Here is a 19820-nt window from a genome sequence, read left to right on the forward strand (position 1 = left end):
CAGAAGAGGAACAGCCAGGGCTCATCCTCAGGCATTCTGATAAGGGATGTGTGTGGAACACACGAAACCAAGCAGTGTATCAACTGCTACACTAATCCCAGCTCCACAACTCACCTGTAAAAAGGAGGAAAAAATTAAAAGCACAAGTGCACATTGCAAATGACTGGGAAATTTCTCATCCTGTGCTGGCCGGGCCCCATCACCATCACCTCTGTAGCTAGGAAGCTGGAATGGGAGGAGGCTCTACATGAACCCCTGGAGGCTTAGGGCTCCTTTCATTAGGCCCACGGCACTAGACTCTAAATAAAAGCAACATCAGGGCTCAACGTGATGATTCAACTGGTTAATCCTCCACCTGTAAGCTCTGGCATCCTATATGGGTGCCAGTTCATGTCCTGGCTGCTCAACTTCCCATTCAGCTCTCTGCTTCAGGCCTGGGAAAGCAGTTGAGGATGGCCCGAAGCTTTGGAACCCTATACCTGCATGGGAACCCCAGAAAAAGCTGCTGGCTCTTAGCTTCACATGGGCTCAGCTCAAGCCCTTGAGCCATTTGGGGAGTGACCAGTGGATGGAAGATCTTTTTCTTTATCTCTCCTCTCTGTAAATCTGCCTTTCCAATAAAAATAAATAAATCTTTTTAAAAAACAGCAACAGCTCCTTCTACATCTGGAGTATATATTCAAGGCCAAGCATTGCAAGGGTGGGTAATGGGGCCAGCATTGCAACTCAGTGAGTTAAGCTGTCACTTGTAATGCTGGCATCCCATATCAGCGTGCTGGTTCTGGTCCCAGGTGCTTTGTTTCCTATTCAGCACCCTGATCATGACCCTAAAGAATCACTGGACCCCTCCAACTCACGTAGGACACCCAGAATTAGCTCCTGGCTACAGCCTGGATCCAGCCGGGACTGTCACAGCCATTTGGGGGAGTGAAGCAGCAGACAGAAGATCTTGTTCCATTATTCTGCCTTTTGGATAAATAAAACAATTTTTTTTTTAAAAAAATGGTAAAACAAAAGCAGTTACTTTTTTTCAAAGTGCCCAGTTCACTGGGTGAAGAAGAACATCAGAGTGGTTAACTCTGCTACAAAGTAGCAGAGCTGGAATTTGCTTTGTCTGCTCCTGAAATCCTGTTTTACCCCCATGTTCAGCTGAGTTAGGTGACTGGAAACCACTCTGGCATTGGGGCTCCCGGTGTGTGCAAAAGTCAGGCAGGGGCTCGGCACGGTAGCCTAGTGGCTAAAGTCATCACTTTGCATGCACTGGTATCCCATATGGGCACCAGTTTGTATCCTGGCTGCTCTACTTCCCTTCTAGCTCCCTGCTTGTATTCTGGGAAAGCACTAGAGGATGGCACAAAGTCCTGGGACTCTGTACTCACATGGAAGACCTGGAAGAATCTCCTGGCTTCGGATCAGCTCAGCTCTGACTATTGCAGCCACTTTCTTGTCTCTATCTCTCCCTCTCTCTGTAAATCTGACTTTGCAATAAAAATAAATAAATCTTAAAAGAGACAGAGGGAGAGATGCTTAAAAAAAAAAAAAGAAAAAGAAAAAGAAAAAGAAAGGAAGTCAGACAGGAGGGTGAACTGATTTCCTAAAGATGAGTTTGGAAGTGGCCATGCCAGAGCACGGGTAATGCTGAGATGAGCCACTGAATCGGCGCTGTTCTCTTAGCCTGAGTACATACTCACTTCCCTTGGCATTCTTCCCCGCATCTCCCTTCACAAAACTCACCGCTGCCTGTCCCCAACCTTGTCTGATGACCTGGGCTCCAGGCTTGAGGATGGGGTTAGAGGGTATGGCATTGCGGCAGGATGACACAGGGACGCCCCCGCCAGCCAGTCGCCTGCATTTGTAAAACCGTCAGGAATGGGCACCGAGGACTGGTAGCCGAGCAGCGGACGAGGGTAGCAGACACCGAGCTTGGTGCAGAGCGCGGTCCCTGCTGCCTTGCTGCTGCCCAGGAGGCCGCCTGGCGCTGCCGTGGGGGTGGACAGTTGCTAGGCTGTCTCAGGGGAACCGCATGGTTAGGTCCTTGCCCTTTACTGTATTTAAGGAATGGAGAAAAGGTCCTTTAGCCAGTGACTTGTGGGGGCGGAAATTCCCACAAAAGCCCATCAGTGCAAGATTTGAGGAAGCGATTTACTATTCCAGGGGGCTTGGAAAACTTTGGGTTCTTGGCTTTTCTACTCCTCCTCCTGACACACAGATGGGTGGACGGATGGAAAGATCTTCCCCACGAGGGTGCAGCATCTTCCCTAAACCGGGCACTGGTGGGTACCCAAGGACTCCCGTGGCCTCCGGGGCCGCCTCAGTTTGAAAAGAACACCCAGGCTCGCTCATCTCCGGGAAAGAACTCCAGAACAGCCAGGTATGACACGCGGGCAATTTTAAGCAGAGAGCGAGAATGTTGGGGGCGGAAGAGGGGCAGAAAGAAGGAAAGATGAGCATGAAAGGGGGAGGAAAGGAAATGGATAGAGCGAAAGATCAAGGGAAAGAAAGTGCTCCAGCGAAGACAGAGGCTGAGACGGGCCGACAGCACCGGCAGACCGGTCCCCGGCGGCGGGACGCAGCGGCGAGGGCGCACCGTGGCGCCGCGCCCACGCTCGGGCTGGTTCAGAGAGCCGGTGGCTCCGGCTCTGGAGTCCTGCCCCGGCGGGGACAGTATCTGTTTAGATTTGTGTCTAAATTTAAACCCTGTTCACTGGCCTCCCTCCCCTCGCCTCTCCCCTCCCTTTTTTCCTCCCACTCTATTCTTCCTCCTCCTCCCTCCTCCTCCTTCCTCGTTCTCTCGCACTGGGCCCCCGCGGACGGGGCAGTCCCACAGCCGAGCACAGCCCGGTGCGCCGCCGCCCACTCGCCCTGCGCCGGCTGCAGCTGGAACCCGGCCCGGGAGCCGAGGGGACAGCGGGGATCGCCACTTCCAGCCCGGAGCTAGCGGGCACCTCTGCTGCGGGAGGACAACCCGGAGAACATGGAGGTACAGGAACCCGATCGGGGGTGCGGGGGTCACAGGCGGACCTTTGCAGGCAGCCATCCCACCCGGCGCAGGGAGCACTTGGCTATCCACCGCTGCCGCGGGGCAGCAGAGGAGCAAATGTGGGCTGCCCCGCACCTCAGTTTGCCAACTCTGGAGGTTTGACCATCGCCAGCCCTACCTGGCAGAAGCTCTGGACAGGCAGAGGGTGGGCAAGGAGAGACTTCAGAGGGAGAAGAGAAGGGCCTTTCTAGGGACCTAGGTGTTTGGATTGGGTGCTTTTTTTCGCGTAAGGAAAAGTTGGTGCACACGTTTGTAAGTGAGCAAATGTGTGGGCACAGACTGCAAGAAGCCAGAGCCTCCGAGGTTGAGCTGTTTATTGGAAAGAGAAACAGCGTTGCCAGGGTCTAGTGGGATCAGCCCTTCTCCTGTTCAGAGTCTGCTGCTATCTGAAACCCATTGTACCTGACATTCCTCCTTATTTTCACAGATGCCCCTTTCCTGGGATAGGATGGTGGCGCGGGGGGGGGGGGGGGACGGGGGGGGCGGCAGACAAATGGTCGTAATTCAGATCACACTTGAGACTCCACTGGCCAACCTTGCTTGCTGAGACTGGGTTCTGGGGCATGCTATGGACCGTCCCACAGTAAAGCTCCGCACTTGTGTAGACAGAGGGCTGGGGACTTTCCTAAGACTGTTCCAACATCTGCGGGTCTGAGGGACCATCCTGCAGTGTCAGAGCATGCTGTGGTTCCCCCAGAACCTCCAAGCCCCACAACTTGAAACTTCCATAGGTTATCGTCTCCCCCTCCCCTTCCCCTCCTTGAAATGGAAACTTGACTATGGAGCCCTGAGTTGATCTTAACAGACCTAGGGGTTTTGGAGAGAAGAAAGGGGAAGGTGCCAACGTTACACAGTTTTTTAAGGTGATTTCCCACTGGAATGGGAAAGGAGATCCATGCTGCGGCTAGCCTGAGGTCAGCAGCCATCAGGCCGGCAGGAGCCAGCTGCTCTGTGTTCCTGGCCTCTCCTCCCTGCTAGCTCTTCCCAGCTCCAGGCCCATGCCTGAGCCGTGCTCGTCTCTTCTGAGCTAACTCACTGCTTTGCCTGAAAAGTTCTGGGGCTTCTCTAAAGGGGCAAGTTTGTCTTTGGGCAGCTTTCTTTAGGCCTCCAGCTCAACCAGTTCTCTCCGCAAGAACCAAGATCAGCTGCAGAGAGAACTTAGAGAATGTGGGGGACTCTGGGATCTGCTGGACCCAGAGATGGCCCATCTGTAGCAGCATTTGCAAAGTAGGGGACCGTGGTGGGTGAAGGCCACGGGTGCAGCTAAGCAGGTGGTCTTTGGAAGTCATCTCTGAGGTTGTAGAAGCTCACGGCAACAGGCTCTTGCTGAGCAGGTGCACTCCAGGGCAGGGAAGGGAGAAGGCTGGGCTACCCCTCCATGGCCGAACCTGGTGAAGGTTCCCTAAGAAAAGGCTTTAACAGTGAGCTCCCTCCTCTGAACCAACGCAGGATGTCTGCACTGCAGGCCCCAGCTGGAGATTCCAAAGGGTTTACGCCCTGCCTAATCTCTTGCTGCAATGGATTGGAGATAAGAGGAAAGCAAACCTCAGGCTTGGAGCAGACTGCAGGACCCAGTGCAAGTCTGAACTACAGAGTGGAGGCCCGGTCCAGAGAGGCACTTGAGGGGTCCTTTGGTTGAGGAAGGAACAGTGGGTGACAGCAGCCCGGAAAGTCTCAGTGGAGCAACTTCCTGTGTTACTCTGGGGTGGAGGGGCGGGGCCGGGGAGGGCCCACTGGCTTCAAAGTGAGGAGGGCCGTGACTCACCAAGGGCCTACCTAGAAAATCAAGTCACCATGTGCTGGGGAGGGACACCTGACAGGCCACCCTGCACCTACCCCAGGCCATGGGTGTGCTGACTGCCAGACACTGCTTTCTGACATTGTAGAAGAGCCTGGGGGAGTAGGGGAGGCAAAAACCAAACCTTGTCACTGTTAGCACAGGTGAAGGAAGTGAAGAGATGAAGAGGAAACCAGGGAGGTGGTGAAGACCCACTCTTGGCCAGGAAGTGAATTTGTCAAGGTGGGGTGTGGCCGGCAAGAGTGAGGTGTGGGGATTCCTGAAAATCTAGAGTAAAACCTTCCACAGAGAGGTGAAACCCACTTGTGACATGACGCTTCTACCATATTTGGGAATAAGCTGAATCACATTCATTTTCACTACCATGGTTCTCACCAAACAAGGCATGCTTTCTCTAGCTCTCATTGGAAATGTTTGTTTTTAGTATTATTGTCGACTTGAAAGGCAGAGATCTTTCATTCGTGGTAGATTCCCTCAAATATCTGCAAGAGCTGGGGCTGGGCCAGGCTGAAGCCCAGGCCTCCTGTGTGCATGGCAGGGCCATGAGTACTGGAGCAGTCCTCTGCTACCTCCCTGGAACGCACACTCACAGGAAGCTAGATCAGAAGCACAGAGAGACTTGAACCCAAGGCACTCAGTTTTGGGGTTCAAGAGCTCCAGATGGTGTCCTAACCACTAGGCATAAACCTGCCCCTGGAAGTCTTTGAGAAATAGCCTTCATTGATTTGGAAGACAAAATTACAGAGAGGAAGAGAGACATAGCTCTTCCATCTGCTGGTCCGTTCCTCAGCTGACTGCAATGATTGGGCCAGACCAAAGCCAGGAAGTAGGAGCTTCATCCAGGTCTCCCCCATAAGGGCAGGGACTCAAGGACTTGAATCATCATCTGGTGGTTTCATAGGAGTGTTACCAGGGAGCTGGGTTGGAAGTGGAGCACTTGGGACTTGAACTGGTACCCTATGAGCTGCTGGCTTTGTAGGCAGCTTAATTTGCTGTGCTACAACGCCATCCCTGAGAAATATCATTTTAGAAACAACTTACCATTTTCAACAGCATGAGTCATGTCAGCCGTCATTAAGCCCTCTGGAATGAATAAAGTGAAGATGCCATCAAGTCAATGCCTTTTAAAAAAAAAAGAATATTGGGCCTGACATGATGGCCTAGCAGCTAAAGTCCTCGCCTTGAACACGCCGGGATCCCGTCTGGGTGCCGGTTCTAATTCCAGCAGCCCCACTTCCCATTCAGCTCCCTGCTTGTGGCCTGGGAAAGCAGTAGAGGACGGCTCAAAGCCTTGGGACCCTGCACCCACATGGGAGACCCAGAAGAGGCTCCAGACTCCTGGCTTCAGATCGGCTCAGCTGCAGCCATTGTGGCTGCAGATGGAAGATCTTCCTCTCTGTCTCTCCTCCTCTCCGTATATCTGCCTTTTCAATAAAAAATATTTTTAAAAAAATATTTATTTTTATTAGGAAGGCAGATTTACAGAGAGAAGGAGTGAGAAAGATCCTCCATCCACTGGTTCACTCCCCAAGTAGCCGCTATGGCCAGAGCTGAGCCAATCGGAAGCCAGGAGATTCTTCTGGGTCTCTCATACAGGTGCAGGGTCCCAAGGCTTTGAGTCATCTTCCACTGCCCTCCCAGGCCACAAGCAGAGAGCTGAATGGGAAGCAGAGCAGCTAGGACATGAACTGGCACCCATATGGGATCTTTGCGCATGCAAGGCAAAGAATTTAGTCACTAGGCTACCATACTGGGCCCAAGTCCATGCCTTTTGAAACTCACACTCGATGAATGAAATCAGACTCAGTGTATCTGATCATGTGTGTGACTTTCAAACACACGTGCTCCAGATGCATGACTGCTGCAAACCCTGAGTTCCGTGATAGCTGAGAGTAGAAGAGACTCGAGAAAAGCCTGAAAAGAAAGAAGGTGGCAGTGAGGAGGAGAAGGTGTAAGGTATGGGTGCAGGAAGAACATGGCAGCTTTTGACAATAGTGAGACACTGCCAAAGGGCCAGGAAGTGTAGTAAATGCTGGCCGAGTGAGTGGAGCAAGAAACCTAAGCCACCTGCAGGAAAGGATCACCTTCTCCTCATACAAATTCTCCTTGCTAGATGTGCCCCAAAGCAGTGCCCTTCGCTGGTTCATACAGAGCCACCCGTAGCTCTGAAAGGCCAGTGTGAATGATCAGGACTCAGCTCCACAGACAATGGGAAACACGGACAAGGGTTGTGTGAGATGATGACTGTGAGGTGGTGGCTCCTAGCCTGAGCAAAGGACCCATGGCAGAGCTTCTTTGCTGGCCAAGGGATAGTCTGACTTAGCAGACTTAGCAAGAATAGAAAGCATGGGGGAAGCGGGGGTCTTTAGCCATTCAGTGTAGATGCCAGTGAAGACACCCGTGTCTCACCTCGGGATACCTGGCTTCAGTGTGTAGCTCTGGTTCCTAACTCCAGCTTTGTGTCGATACAGATCTGGGGGGAGAGCGGTGATGGTTCAAAGTGGACAATCTGGATTCAGGTCCTGTGGAAATCAGAGGCCACTTGTGTTTGGAGTTCACCAGGGCACCCAGGAGAGTGGAGTTCTCTAGGGTGACAAGCAGAGACAGTGCGTGCTGGTACAGCTGTCTGGGCAGGGACTGTCTTAGGGGTTCTTGGTTCTCCAGAGATTAACACGGTGCCTGGCACATATTTGCTCTAATTTCTCACTTAAAGCCTGATTGATTGGATTCCTTTCCCCCTCCGCTTGCAATTCAAAGATCTCCACCTCTGGGAGTCTTCTTAGATGCCCTTGACCTCTTCAGCACTCTGTTCAAGTCGGTGTTCAAGGCACTATTACAGTACTCGATAAAGCTGCATTGCTGCCCCACTGGAAGCCTGACTCTGGAAGGTCCTTCAAGGCAGAAGCCATGGATCTTGGCTTGAGTGGGCTCCCAATAAAACTTGCTGAGTGAGTGAATGAATTACTGGCTTTTTTTTTTTAACTTAAATTTAAAACAAATTCTTTTTTTTTTAAAGATTTATTTATTTTATTACAAAGTCAGATGCACAGAGAGGAGGAGAGACAGAGGGGAAGATCTTCCGTCCGATGATTCACTCCCCAAGTGACCGCAACTGCCGGTGCTATGCCGATCTGAAGCCGGGAACCAGGAACTTCTTCCGGGTCTCCCATGCAGGTTCAGGGTCCCAAGGCTTTGGGCCGTCCTCAACTGCTTTCCCAGGCCACAAGCAGGGAGCTGGATGGGAAGTGGAGCTGCCGGGATTAGAACCAGCTCCCATATGGGATCCCGGGGCGTTCAAGGCGAGGACTTTAGCCACTAGGCCACACCGCCGGGCCTTAAAATCCAGTGTATTGGTTTGGCTTATGCTAAGAAGACAGGTCTGGGATGTTGAGAGAAACACAGATCTCTTAGGATGAAAATATAATAGGTGAAAGATTGGTGGGTGGGAACGTAGAGGACAGACATGTGTAGTCAAGAAATAGCTGGGGACCTGTGGTGTGGGGTAGCAGGTTTAGAAGCCACCTGTGACAGTGGCATCCCCGGTCTGAATTCTGATAAATTCCCCGCTGCTCTGCTTTTGAAGTAGCTTCCTGTTGATGTTACTGGGAAGGTGGTAAAGGATGACCCAGGTGCCTGGGCTCCTGCCCACCATGTGGTAGGCCCAAATGGAGTTCCTGACTCCTGTCTTCCTTGCTGATCTTCAGCCTTTGTAGCCATTTGGGGAATGAACCAGCAAATGGAAAAATCTTGTTCTCTGCATTCCCTTCTTTACTTTGCTCTCTCACTTTCAATGAAATGAGAAGGAACTGGAGACTTAAGATCTCACATGTAAATTAATATCTTAATTTTGCCTAAACAGGAACATAAGTACTAGCAACTAGCTGAGTGTACTTTCGAAAAGTTCAGTTTCTACTCTCTGAATCCCTCCTTTGTTCAGCCAACTAGTAGATACATAGAAATTGCATTTATCTCTTCACAACCATGTCTACCATTTCGCTGGAAAATGGAGGATTTAGTCAGTGAGAATCCAACCTTGTTGTCACTGAACAGATCATGAACTTCTAAACTAGACAGAGATGACAACTGAGCCCTTTTCCCTGAGGCAATGCCAAGGCTTTCCAGACAATACTTACTTATTCAACATTTCTTGTGTGTCTTAAATGGTCCGTAACACTTCGGGGGGCTATCTTGTCTTTTTATCCTCACAAACCATCTGTATTACTGACAGTTATGGTGTATGTGGATTAATAGAAATATATGTCATTGTTCATGCTGTAGTTTGTATTTTTATCGATGTGAGGGAACTTCAAAAAGTTCATTGGAAATGATATTAAAAGTATTTATTTAGGTGCAAAAAAATGGAGTCCATTCATATGAGGAGGTCTTCAAAAAAGTTCATAGAGAATGCAGAGTTGGGAAAAACTACGTATAGGTTTCAAAAAACGTTTGCACTAAAATAAACTTGTCTTACTTTCATCTATTTCATGAGCTTTTTGAAGTAGCCCCTCCCCATCTTTTTACCTTGTTAATGGTATTCCACCACCTTTAAAAAAATAATCATGGTGCTGGGAGGGCAGAGAGAAAGCCGTGACCAACTGGAAGCTTGTGAAACCCTGGAGGAAGCAGTCCCAGCCTCTCCCTGGGCCACTTGGTGACTGCCACATGCCTGCTACCCCACATTCCGCCTTCTGGCTCCTGTGTCCTGCGGGGGGGGGGGGGGGGGACCCTTGCGGTGACATTGGCTCCAGGGAGCACACATTGCCCATTGGTTGAGCTGCACGGGGACAGCTCTGATAGGTAGCCTGTGGGGCCATGAGCATTCCTGCCATGGCATCAGGTTTCAGAGCCGGAGCCACAGCCCAGCTCCTCACCGGCAGAGAGCCAGAGCCTGGCGCTGACGGGTTCGTGGGAAATGGGAACACTGGTGGCTGGCAGCCCACTGATCTTATCAGAGCCGAGAGAGAGAGAGAGAGAGAGAGAGAGAGAGAGAGAGAGAAAGAAGAGCCTTTGGGTTCCAGAGGAATCTGAAGGCGGCTCTGCCTCCTCCAGGAATAATGCTTTTAGGATGCAGGATGGAGCTGACCACCCCTACTTCTCTCACTGTGGTCTGCACATCAACATTGAGCTCTGGGTGGTGGGAGTAAAAGCATCGTCTGTCTGGCCCAGACATGATGCAAAGGAGGCTGCCAAGAACCCAAAAGGGGCGGCGGAGGAAGCCGGCGGCTTGCAATGTTTACCACAGGTGCTGGGGAGCGGTTCAACCAGAACCTGAAGAAGACCTGAAGATGTGGTCTTCTAGGGATCAAGGTGTCAGCACACGTCCATCAGGCGTCCAGCTCATGTTCCACCTGCAGTGACATGTAGGCATAGTGCAGCCTGAGACATCACTGCCCACACTGTTGATTTCATTGGGATCCTGCACCTTGAGTAGATCTTCGTGCTTTTAGCCCTGAGTCCCAGGGGGCAGTGAGCTGCCCATCGTCTTCCTTTTGGGTTGCCTGAGCACTACTCTCTGTCCAAGGAGTAGTGAACTCACCCTATGAAGACCTGTGTTCAGACAGATCGAGTCCTGTTCCAGGAGGGCCTCTAGCTGCCACAATTCTGTGCTTTGTGGATTTGCTAGGAGAGGTACAATAGACACACAGGGCCCTTATCTGTCCAGGGGGCCTGTGCGATGCCGCTAAAGCCCCTCCTGAATGGGTAACAGCCAGAGACTCCCAGCTGCAATCTCCCAGATGGGTCACTGAGACGTTCTGGACTCTAACGTGAATGCTTTTCGAAGCCAAGAACTTAAGCATTCACACCTTGAGCACTTTGTCAGAAATCTGCTTGTACCATATCAGGGCCTTCTCCCCGGGCCTGGGGTCACCATCACACCTGTTTCCCAGGCTGGGTCTTCAGTTCTCAGTCAGTAATAGCCCACAGGATGCTATGCCCTAGCTTTTTAAGAAGGATCAGTACACATGTGTGGCACCTTCCCTGTCTGGGATCGAACGAGGAGTGCGTCTCTCACCTTGCTGGCTCCTGCAGAACTCACAGTCAAGAAGGGAAGCAAGCGCCCAAACACATGAGTGCAGGACAGGAGGGAGGGCTCACAAGGCACAGGGGAGAGGCTCAGCCTGGGCTTCAGCGAGGGATTCCTGGTGGAGGTGTTTTCAGAGTTGAGTCTTTAGGGATGAATAGGAGTCAACCAAGTGCAAGAAGTTGGGAGCAGCGCTCCCATCAGAGGGAATGATGGCAACAAAGCTACTCATGTACGGGACAAGAGCCACAGTACAGGGTGCGCGTTCCAGGGTGCAGCGCGGGGTGAGCCGGAGATTGCTAGAGAGTAGAGCGAGGGAAGCATATTTCAGTTGGGTGGACTGGATGGGAAGGAGAGAAATGTAAGTTGTGGTTTTCTGCTGTTTGGGGAAGCAAGATCTATACACATGACATGACAGAAAGAAAAATACGAGATAGGATCTTGGTAAGCTGTAAGGTATGTGGGAGTTCAAAGTCAGCTTCTCTGGTGGGAGGCAGAGAGGATCTGCTGGGGATTCCTCTGCGAGGGTGGCTCTTCCCCTACCCCGGGCAGTCCTGGGTGCACAGTGCACAAGGGCCTTCAGTCTGTTGCAGAGCACGCTCCTGCTGTGGGCCTGCATCTAAAGCCCTCTGCCAAGGGGTCAGCAGGAAACAGGCTGCAGATCCCAAGAAAAAGCCGTTGGTCAAGCTCACCGAAAGACCCCAGGGTCCCCTGACCTGCATGCGGACGTGCACACACTCACAGGCACGTACACAGTCTCCTGATCCTCCACAACACCTCCTGCTGCAGCCACACATCTGTTTCCCTGCTCTGACCAGAGGCAACCCAGGGATGCCCCAGGGTATACTGAAGAGCAGCTGACCTAACGCAATAACCCAGGCCACAGCGCGACAGAAACCAGAATCCTAGCCTTTGCAACGACTATTGCACAACCCAGGGCGCACGAGGCCCCGCCCCCTCCCAAGGTCATCGAGAATGTCTGTCACGCTTGGTGCTGTAGGAGGCTTTGGTCTCCCTGCTAGACCTCCACCATCCCCCCAACACTTCATTCCAAGCACATGAGCTGGAGGGCTGCTCCTCCCTGCCTGCCAGGGGGCCTCCCCAAAGCCATTCCCAGGCCTCAGGTTCCTGGCTTGTCATGCTTTCCAGATAGGCCTTGATGGATAATGGGAACTTGGTTTCTGAGCAGCAACACTGATGCCAGCGTGGGAGAGACCCGGAGCATGTGGTCCTGGGAATGACGCCCACTTGTTGAATGCCTGCTCCTTACACATGTTTTGCCTCAATTTGTGCTTTAATCCTCGTAAAGTCTTGTGACATCTACGCTGCAGATACAGCTGCTGAGGCTTGACCGCGTTTAAATAATTTACCCCAGGTATGCGAAGAGATTAACGGAGGAGCCACATTCAAACCCACCCTGTAGGTGGGATCTCCTGGCCTCTGTTGCTTATCTTGCTCTCAGGGGAACCTGGCCACCCCCACTGCCCTGGTGCCTGTATGGATTCTCAGGGAGACCATGCATCCCACAACCCCCAGCTCAGGCCGTGGAGGAGGCCAGGCGGCCCCAGCCTTAGGGTGTGAATCTGGCACAGCTGGTCTCTGAGCCCCCACCTGCATGTCTACAGGGTTTCTGACAGGCTCTGGCTGTGTCTGTGGGTGCAGCTCACCCCAACGCTTAAGGCAAAAGAAGGAAGTGGGTGTTTTTTTGAACAATCATTTTGTAAGGCGTTAGAGGTTTGAGAGCAAGAAGGAACCTCAGCAATTTCTCTCAACCTCTTCATTTTGAAGATGAGGAAATTTAATAACTTTAGGAATTTATTCAAGGTCACATTTGAAAGCCTCACATTTCAAGTGGCTCAATCGGAAGCAGAAGGAAGCACACCATCAGGCATATTTGGTCCTGTGTGTGTGTGTGTTATGTGTGCGTGCATGTATATGCATGCATTTATACAGGGAGAGAAACAGATCCAGAGACATATAGACAGATTCCACGCACAGGTTCATTTCCCAATGCTTGCGACTGCCAAGGATAAACAGAGCTGAGCTTGGGAGCCAGGATCTTCATTCAGGTCTCCCATGTGGGTGTCAGGGACCCAAGTACTTGAGCCATCACCTGCTGCCTCCCAAGGCAGTAGGAAACTGCAATCTGCAGCAAAGCTGAGTATCAAACTCAAGTATTCTAGTGTGGGCATCTTTTACATATATACAAAAAGCGTTTGTTTCTTTGAAAGGCAGAACTGCGGACAGAGAGGGAGAGAGAAATCTTCCATCTGCAACAGTGGGGGCTAGGCCATGGCCAAGCCAGGAGCCCAGGAGCTTCTTCCGGGTCTCCCTTGTGGGTGCGGGGACCCAAGCAATTGAACCACCTGCAGGGGCTTTTTCAGGCTCATTAGCAGGGAGCTGGATTGAAAATGGAGGAGACGGGTCTTGAACTGGTGCCCAAATGGGATGCCGGCACTACAGGTAGCAGTTTAGCCTGTGTACAACACCTGTCCTAGGGCATAGGTGTCTCAACTTGTAGGCCAAACACTTGTCCATGATCCAGATATTTCAATACATAGTTATTTTCTTGTCTCTCTATTTCTGGACTTCTCTGAGGTCCTCCGGATTCAAATTTGATTTTTTAGGAATTCCTTGTAGCACCATTACCTAGGGAGCAAGGAGAAGGCAGCTTTGACTGTCTCTGTTTTAACAAATTCCCAGAGACCCAGAGCTGAGGCTCTGCGGGCCAGTCTACCAGGAGCAGTCCTGCCCCTACTCAAGCACATCAGGCTTGGGAAAACCCTAGGGCTTCTTCCCAGGAACTCTTTTGCCCTGGCTACCCACCCATGCTTGAACCTCCTTCAAAGATTCCAAAGGCAGTACAAGGGATGACCCCAAACCCTAGTTTTTCCTAGGAGAAATGTATGGGGACTTGGAGGGATGCCCTGTTCTCCAGGCTCCAACAGAATGCCTGGATGCTGCCTAGATGGAGAGCCTGATGTCTATGGGACTGGCAGGCCTGTGAGCTTATAGAGGCTGCTTTAACAAGTGACCCCAGCAGTGGATGGGGGGAGTTGGGTTGGGTTTGAAAGTGACAGAGATCCATTGTCTCAGTTCAGTTTGTTGGGGTGCTGGTTTTAGCCTCAGATGATCTACTTCCGCTCCAGCTCCCTGCTTATGCACCTGATTTGGGGAAACAGCAGGTCTATGTCTCTACCACCCAAGTGGGAGACCTGAATCAAGCTCCTGGCTTCCACCTTCAGACCAGCTCAGCTCTGCCTATTGTGGCCATCTGAGGAGTGAATTGGCTGATGGAAGATCTCTCTCTGTTTTTCTCTGTGTGTGTCTTTCTGTCTCTATAGCTCTGACTTTCAAACAAATATGTCTTTAGAAGAGGGGATCCTGACTTTGGGGGGACCACTGTTCACCACACAGAGGTCAGCGGTTTGCTGTCCTTACAGAGGAAGGTGCTTAGGGCTGCTGGGGTGAACCATTGGTGTTTGTGAGGTTGTTAGGAGGCTATTGTGCCCCCTACCCATGCCATTGGTGATCAAAGAGCATCCACTGACACCTGTTGTGTGACACGTACCCTGTTGCTATCACCCATATCCTCTGTTGTGCCCTCCTAGTGTGATGGCAGATACAATTCCCTGATCTGAGGGCTACAACTTTGGGAAGGAGGGCCCAGTATGATGGCTCAACTGGCTAATGCCGGGATCTCATATGGGCGCCAGTTCAGGTTCTGGCAGCCCCACTTTCGATCCAGCTCCCTGCTTGTGCCTGGGAAAGCAGAAGAGGATGATCCAAGTCCTTGGGACCCTGCGCCCACGTGGGAGACCTGAAGGAGTCTCCTGGATCCTCCCTTCTGATTGGCTGAGCTCCAGCTTGAGAAGTAGACCAACAGATAGAGGATCCTTCTCTCTGTCCTTCTCTCTATAAATCTGCCTTTCCAATAAAAATAAATAAATATTAACACACACACACACACACACACACACACACACACACACACACACACCCCACTGCAGCAAGGAGAAGCCCTCAGGGTGTTATGAGACTCACCTCTGCTTCTGTTGGTCTCTTCCCATGGAAATAGCTATCTGTGCCATCCAGGACCACTGCCCGTTTGGTAAAGGACACTGCCTGACAACACTGGGAAATTACATTTCGTAAAGTTTCTTGTGACATTCTGTTCTCCAACAGCTCATTCATCCATGCATTCAATGACATGTAGTGAGCAGCTACCAAGTGAGAGTTACTAAGATGTCTGAATTGCCCTTGCGATCCATACAGTCTGGAGGCAGAGATGAAAGAGATGATTACAAAACAATGTGATTGGTTCTGCAAAAAACAGTAACCAGTCCTATTGCGTAAGTAGCAGGATGGCCTGGCATTGCTGCAACAAACAGTGCCACAGCTTAGCAACTGAAAACAAGGCCTGTTTACTTCTAACTCGGGTGTGCTGTCTGTCTGTGGAGGGTTGGCCGGGGGCTCATGCAGATGGGGCAACTCCCAGGGGAACACTGCTGCTCTTCGTGACACAGGGAAGGAAGTTCTAGAGCTCTCGCCTGTGTCATCAGATGCTCTCTCCCTGAAGAGGCAGAAGAAGCCACACAGCTCCACTCCACCACCGGGGATGGGGGGACAGTTCCCCCATGACCCCAGATGATGAGAGTTGGACATCATTAGTGACCTGTGGGAGTTCTACAAGACTTTGCAGCAGATGATCTTTGAGCCGCGCCCAGAAGGGAGGCTGCATCTTTCAGGTTGGCAGGAGCGAGACGAGATGAGAGGAAAGCAGGTGTTCATCCTGATGGAAACAGAAGCTGCTTTGCAAGGAGGTTTACCTTGGTGCCAACCTATTCTTCATGCTTTAAGGTGGTTTAGAGAGGCAGGGGGCATTGACAGAGGAAGCTTATACATCCCGTTACTATGGGAAACCACAGCAGAGAAACAGAAAACAAGCTGCTAATACAGGTGTTCATTCCGTTCCTCCAACATCTTACTTCTGGAGCAGTCTGCACAGAGTTGATGCCATCAGGAGACTGCATGGAGCCGATACACTCCCCCGATGTGGGAGTCTTTCTGCCCATTGCTGATCTAGCAGTGTAACATCACCCACAGCCTGGTTGAATAGAAAATGCTATAGAGGAGGAAGGGGGCATCGGTTTCTTTTCTCCCCCCATGGTGACATAGCACTTGGAATCCCCATTTGTCTCCTCTCAGCCTTGTGCCTAAGCCCTGCCTCTGGTACCGGCTGAAGTGGGTGTTGAAAGTCAACCTGGGAGTAAGTTTGCAATTAGGCAACGGCTAAGAGACTGCACTCCCTCTGCATCTGGAAGCTTCCTTTGTCTCACTGTTGACCTTGTGATGGGCCCAGGGAGACACAGCTGCCCGCCTCTGGATCCTGGTCCCTTTCTCCAGCTGTTCAATTGATACCAGCTTTTCGTATGCACCTGGACTGCATGGAAAAGGAGACTGAGATCATGCATGATAAATATGGAAGTATCTTGAAAAAAGTTCTACTCTCCTAGCAATTGATGATGAAGGTGTCCATATGTATTGAACTGAAGTTGTGAAAAACTGTAATAAGCCAGAGAATACCTTCTGTAAGAAAGGTGCTGGAGTTCCCTGTGTCCTGTGGAAGGTGGCTGAAGAGCGGGTGATGTGGGTTGGTAAGTGTAAGCAAAGCCAGCCCTTCCAGTGTGGGATGGGGTGGGGCCATGTGAGACAGCAGGGGAGATGATGCGCTTCGGGCACACTTTCTTCTCCAGGCATTTTCCAGCGTCTCTCCCGCCCCCGTGGACCCCAAGCACCAAAAATCACAACCACAGCCCTACTCTTACCACCATGTGTACAACGGGGTCTTTAAAACATGCTTGGAGATTGTGTCTTTTGAGAAAACTATGCATGGATTTCAGGATTCTTTTGCACCAAAATAAACATCTTTTAATGCCATTTTCCCACACACAGTCTCCAAAGTCCTCTCACACCCACACCCTCATGAGAGAAGCCAGGAACGCAGGCTGCGTGCTGCAGGGTGGAAAGGTAGCCCGAGGGTCACGCAGCAGTAAGAGCACAGACCCAGGGGTGGAGGGCTGGGGTCAAGTCCCAACTTCGCCGTTTACTAGAGTGTGGTCTCTCTGCTTTGGTTTTCCCATCTGTAAAACGGAAAGAAGAGCAGACCCTCCCTACTAGAGCTGGTGTGAGGATGGGATGAGTGAACGGCCAGCCATGTCCAGTGCTCAGAACAGTGCCCAGCAGGTGAAAGATGCAACCTAACTGCTTGTTGAGGAAGAGGCCTAGACAGTGCTTCGGAAGAGAGCCAGGCTCGCTCACCTGCAACAGCTCTGAAGGGGACGTGGGGCGAATCACAGGATACCTGGAGTTCCTGGGCCTCAGAGTCTGTGATGGGGTGGTTCGTGCACAAGTCTGTGTTGGCAAAGCTCCCTGGCCTTTGGTAGGAGGCTGGGCGCTGGGGCAGTGTGGATGTGGCATCCCAACTGAGTTCAGATCAGAACCTGGGAGACTAGGGGGCTGAACTGCAGACTCACAGTGCAGGCAATGCCTGAGGAAAAGGGGGTGGCACTGCTGTGGTAAAAGGCAGAGCAACGAAAGGGGAGGCACGGGAGGAGATGGTGAGTGTGTGAAGTCCGTTCCCCTGTATACAGTGCAACCAGGGATGGCAAGGGGGCAGGAGGAAGGGGCAGCTGAGGCACAGTGGGCCCCCTGCTTTCCTTGGGGGACACATTCTAAGATCCCTAGTGGGCTGAAACCAGCGGTGGTACTAAATTCTGTAATTTAGCGACTTTTCCATCTTAAGAAGACACCGGTGTACCGTGACCATAATTTGTGCAGCTTAAGTTGTAACATTAAAAGTAATGTGATGGGCCTGAATTGATGGCCTAGCAGCTAAAGTCCTCACCTTGCATGCACCAGGATCCCATATGGGCCCCAGTTCAGATCCCAGCAGCCCCGCTTCTCATCCAGCTCCCTGCTTGTGGCCTAGGAAAGCAGTAGAGGACAGCCCAATGTATTGGGACACTGCACCCACATGGGAGACTTGGAGGAAGCTCCTAAATTCGGATCAGCCCAGCTCCAGCTGCAGTGGCTACTTGGGGAATGAATCATTGGACGGAAGATTTTCTTCTCTGTCTTTCTTCCTCTCTGTATATCTGACTTTCCAATAAAAATAAATAAATCTTTTTTAAAAACTAACATGGATTTTTTTTGCTCTTCTAATTTTACAGAGACTTGTTCTTACAGTCAATCTCAGCAACCTTGACAAATGATTTTTAAACAGTTTTTTAAAATGTTATTTGTTTGAAAGCCAGAGTGATAGAGAGAGGGAAAAAAATAGACGCAGAGAGATCAGCCATCTGCTGGTCCACTCTCCAAACAGCCACAATAGCTGAGGCTAGGCCAGGCCATAGGAGCCAAGGACTCTGTGTCTCCTACATGGGTGGCAGGGGCCCAGGTCCCTGGGTCATCAACTGCAGCCTGCCCAGGAACACTAGCAGGAAACTAGACCAGAAGTGGACTCTCACCAGAACGCTAATGTGGGATGCCTGCTTCACAGGCGGCAGCTTGTTATACTGTGCCACAATGCTGGCCCAGCATACCATGTTTGTTTGTTTAAGGTTTTTTTTTTAATTGGAAAGTCAGATTTACAGAGAGAAGGAGACACAGAGAGAAGCTCTTCCATCTGCTTGTTCCCTCCCCAAGTAGCTGCAATGACTGGAGTTGAGTTGATCCGAAGGCAAGAGCGAGGAGTTTCTTCCGGGTCTCCCATGTGGGTGCAGGGTTCCAACACATTGGGCATCCTTGACTGCCTTCCCAGGCCACAAGCAGGGAGCTGGAAGGGAAGTGGAGCAGCCGGGATACGAACCAGTGCTGGTGTATGCAAGGTGAGGATCCTGGTGCATGAAAGGCAAAGACTTTAGCCACTAGGCTATTGTGCTGAGACCAATGTTTTTCTTTTCTTGCTATCAAGAATTTTGACTTTTACCTAAAGGAAGCATTTTACAGGGCCCTACGTGGTAGTGTAGTGGTTAAAGTCCTCGCCTTGAACGCGCCGGGATCCCATATGGACGCCGGTTCTAATCCCAGCTGCCCCGCTTCCCATCCAGCCTCCTGCTTGTGGTCTGGGAAGCAGTCGAGGACAGCCCAAAGCCTTGGGACTCTGCACCTGCATGGGAGACCCAGAAGAGCTCCTGGCTCCTAGCTTCAGATTGGCTCAGCTCTAGTTGTTGCGGCCTCTTGGGCAGTGAACTATCGGACTGAGGATCTTCCTTTCTGCCTCTTCTTCTCTCTGTGTATCTGACTTTCCAATAAAAATAAATAAATCTTAAAAAAAAAGAAAGCATTTTGCAACTATGTCTTTGGCATATCTCAACTACTAGCACCACCAATCTTGTGTTTTGGGACCAGCGTTTAGTAAAATAAGAGTTACTTGAACATAAGCGCTGTGATGCTATCACGGTTAACTAATGGTCACTTCATGGGTATGCTGGCCAGAGAGCTGAGTCATGCCCCAGGTAGGACATAGTGGAACAGCACACATCTCATCATGGTGCTAGGAATGGGGATGAACTTAACACTCAGGTTGTTTATTTCTAGAACTTTCCATTTGATATTCTAAGGTCAGAGTTAACTGCAGATTAGTGAAACCACAGAAAGCGAAACCTCAGATGAGGGGCGACTCCTGGAGTGCTTCTCTCCCTCCCCTCCCTTCCCTGGGTTCCATGTACCCTGGCACTTCCTCTCCTTTCTCACCTCCATCGGGAAGCCCCCACTATGTAGCCAAGCAGGGTGTGATTCTGAGACTGCCAAGACTTTTGTGGGCCTGGGAAGCAAGAAGCCAATGGTTCATACCAGATCGCTTCTCCCCATCTCAGCTGGCATGGCTCCTGAGCTGCTGGCCGGGTGTAAGGAGCTGAGCGCTTTCGTATGCCAACAGGGTATTCTGATTTCCCAAG

General features: G+C 51.2%; 1 protein-coding gene across 2 annotated transcripts in view; it reads left to right on the forward strand.

Moving 5' to 3' along the window:
- The first annotated feature begins 2737 nt into the window (after positions 1–2737).
- RCSD1 (RCSD domain containing 1) overlaps positions 2738–19820 on the forward strand; it is a 71335-nt gene continuing 54252 nt past the window's right edge. The window contains exon 1 of one of the 2 annotated variants that reach the window (XM_058660593.1): positions 2738–2980. In XM_058660593.1, coding sequence (XP_058516576.1) covers positions 2975–2980 — 6 coding nt within the window. In that variant the 5' untranslated portion in view covers positions 2738–2974. The remainder of the gene's footprint in view (positions 2981–19820) is intronic. The other variant, XM_012928086.2, reaches the window with a different exon arrangement.

Source organism: Ochotona princeps, chromosome 2 (genome assembly GCF_030435755.1).
Source record: "Ochotona princeps isolate mOchPri1 chromosome 2, mOchPri1.hap1, whole genome shotgun sequence".
Taxonomy (NCBI): domain Eukaryota; kingdom Metazoa; phylum Chordata; class Mammalia; order Lagomorpha; family Ochotonidae; genus Ochotona; species Ochotona princeps.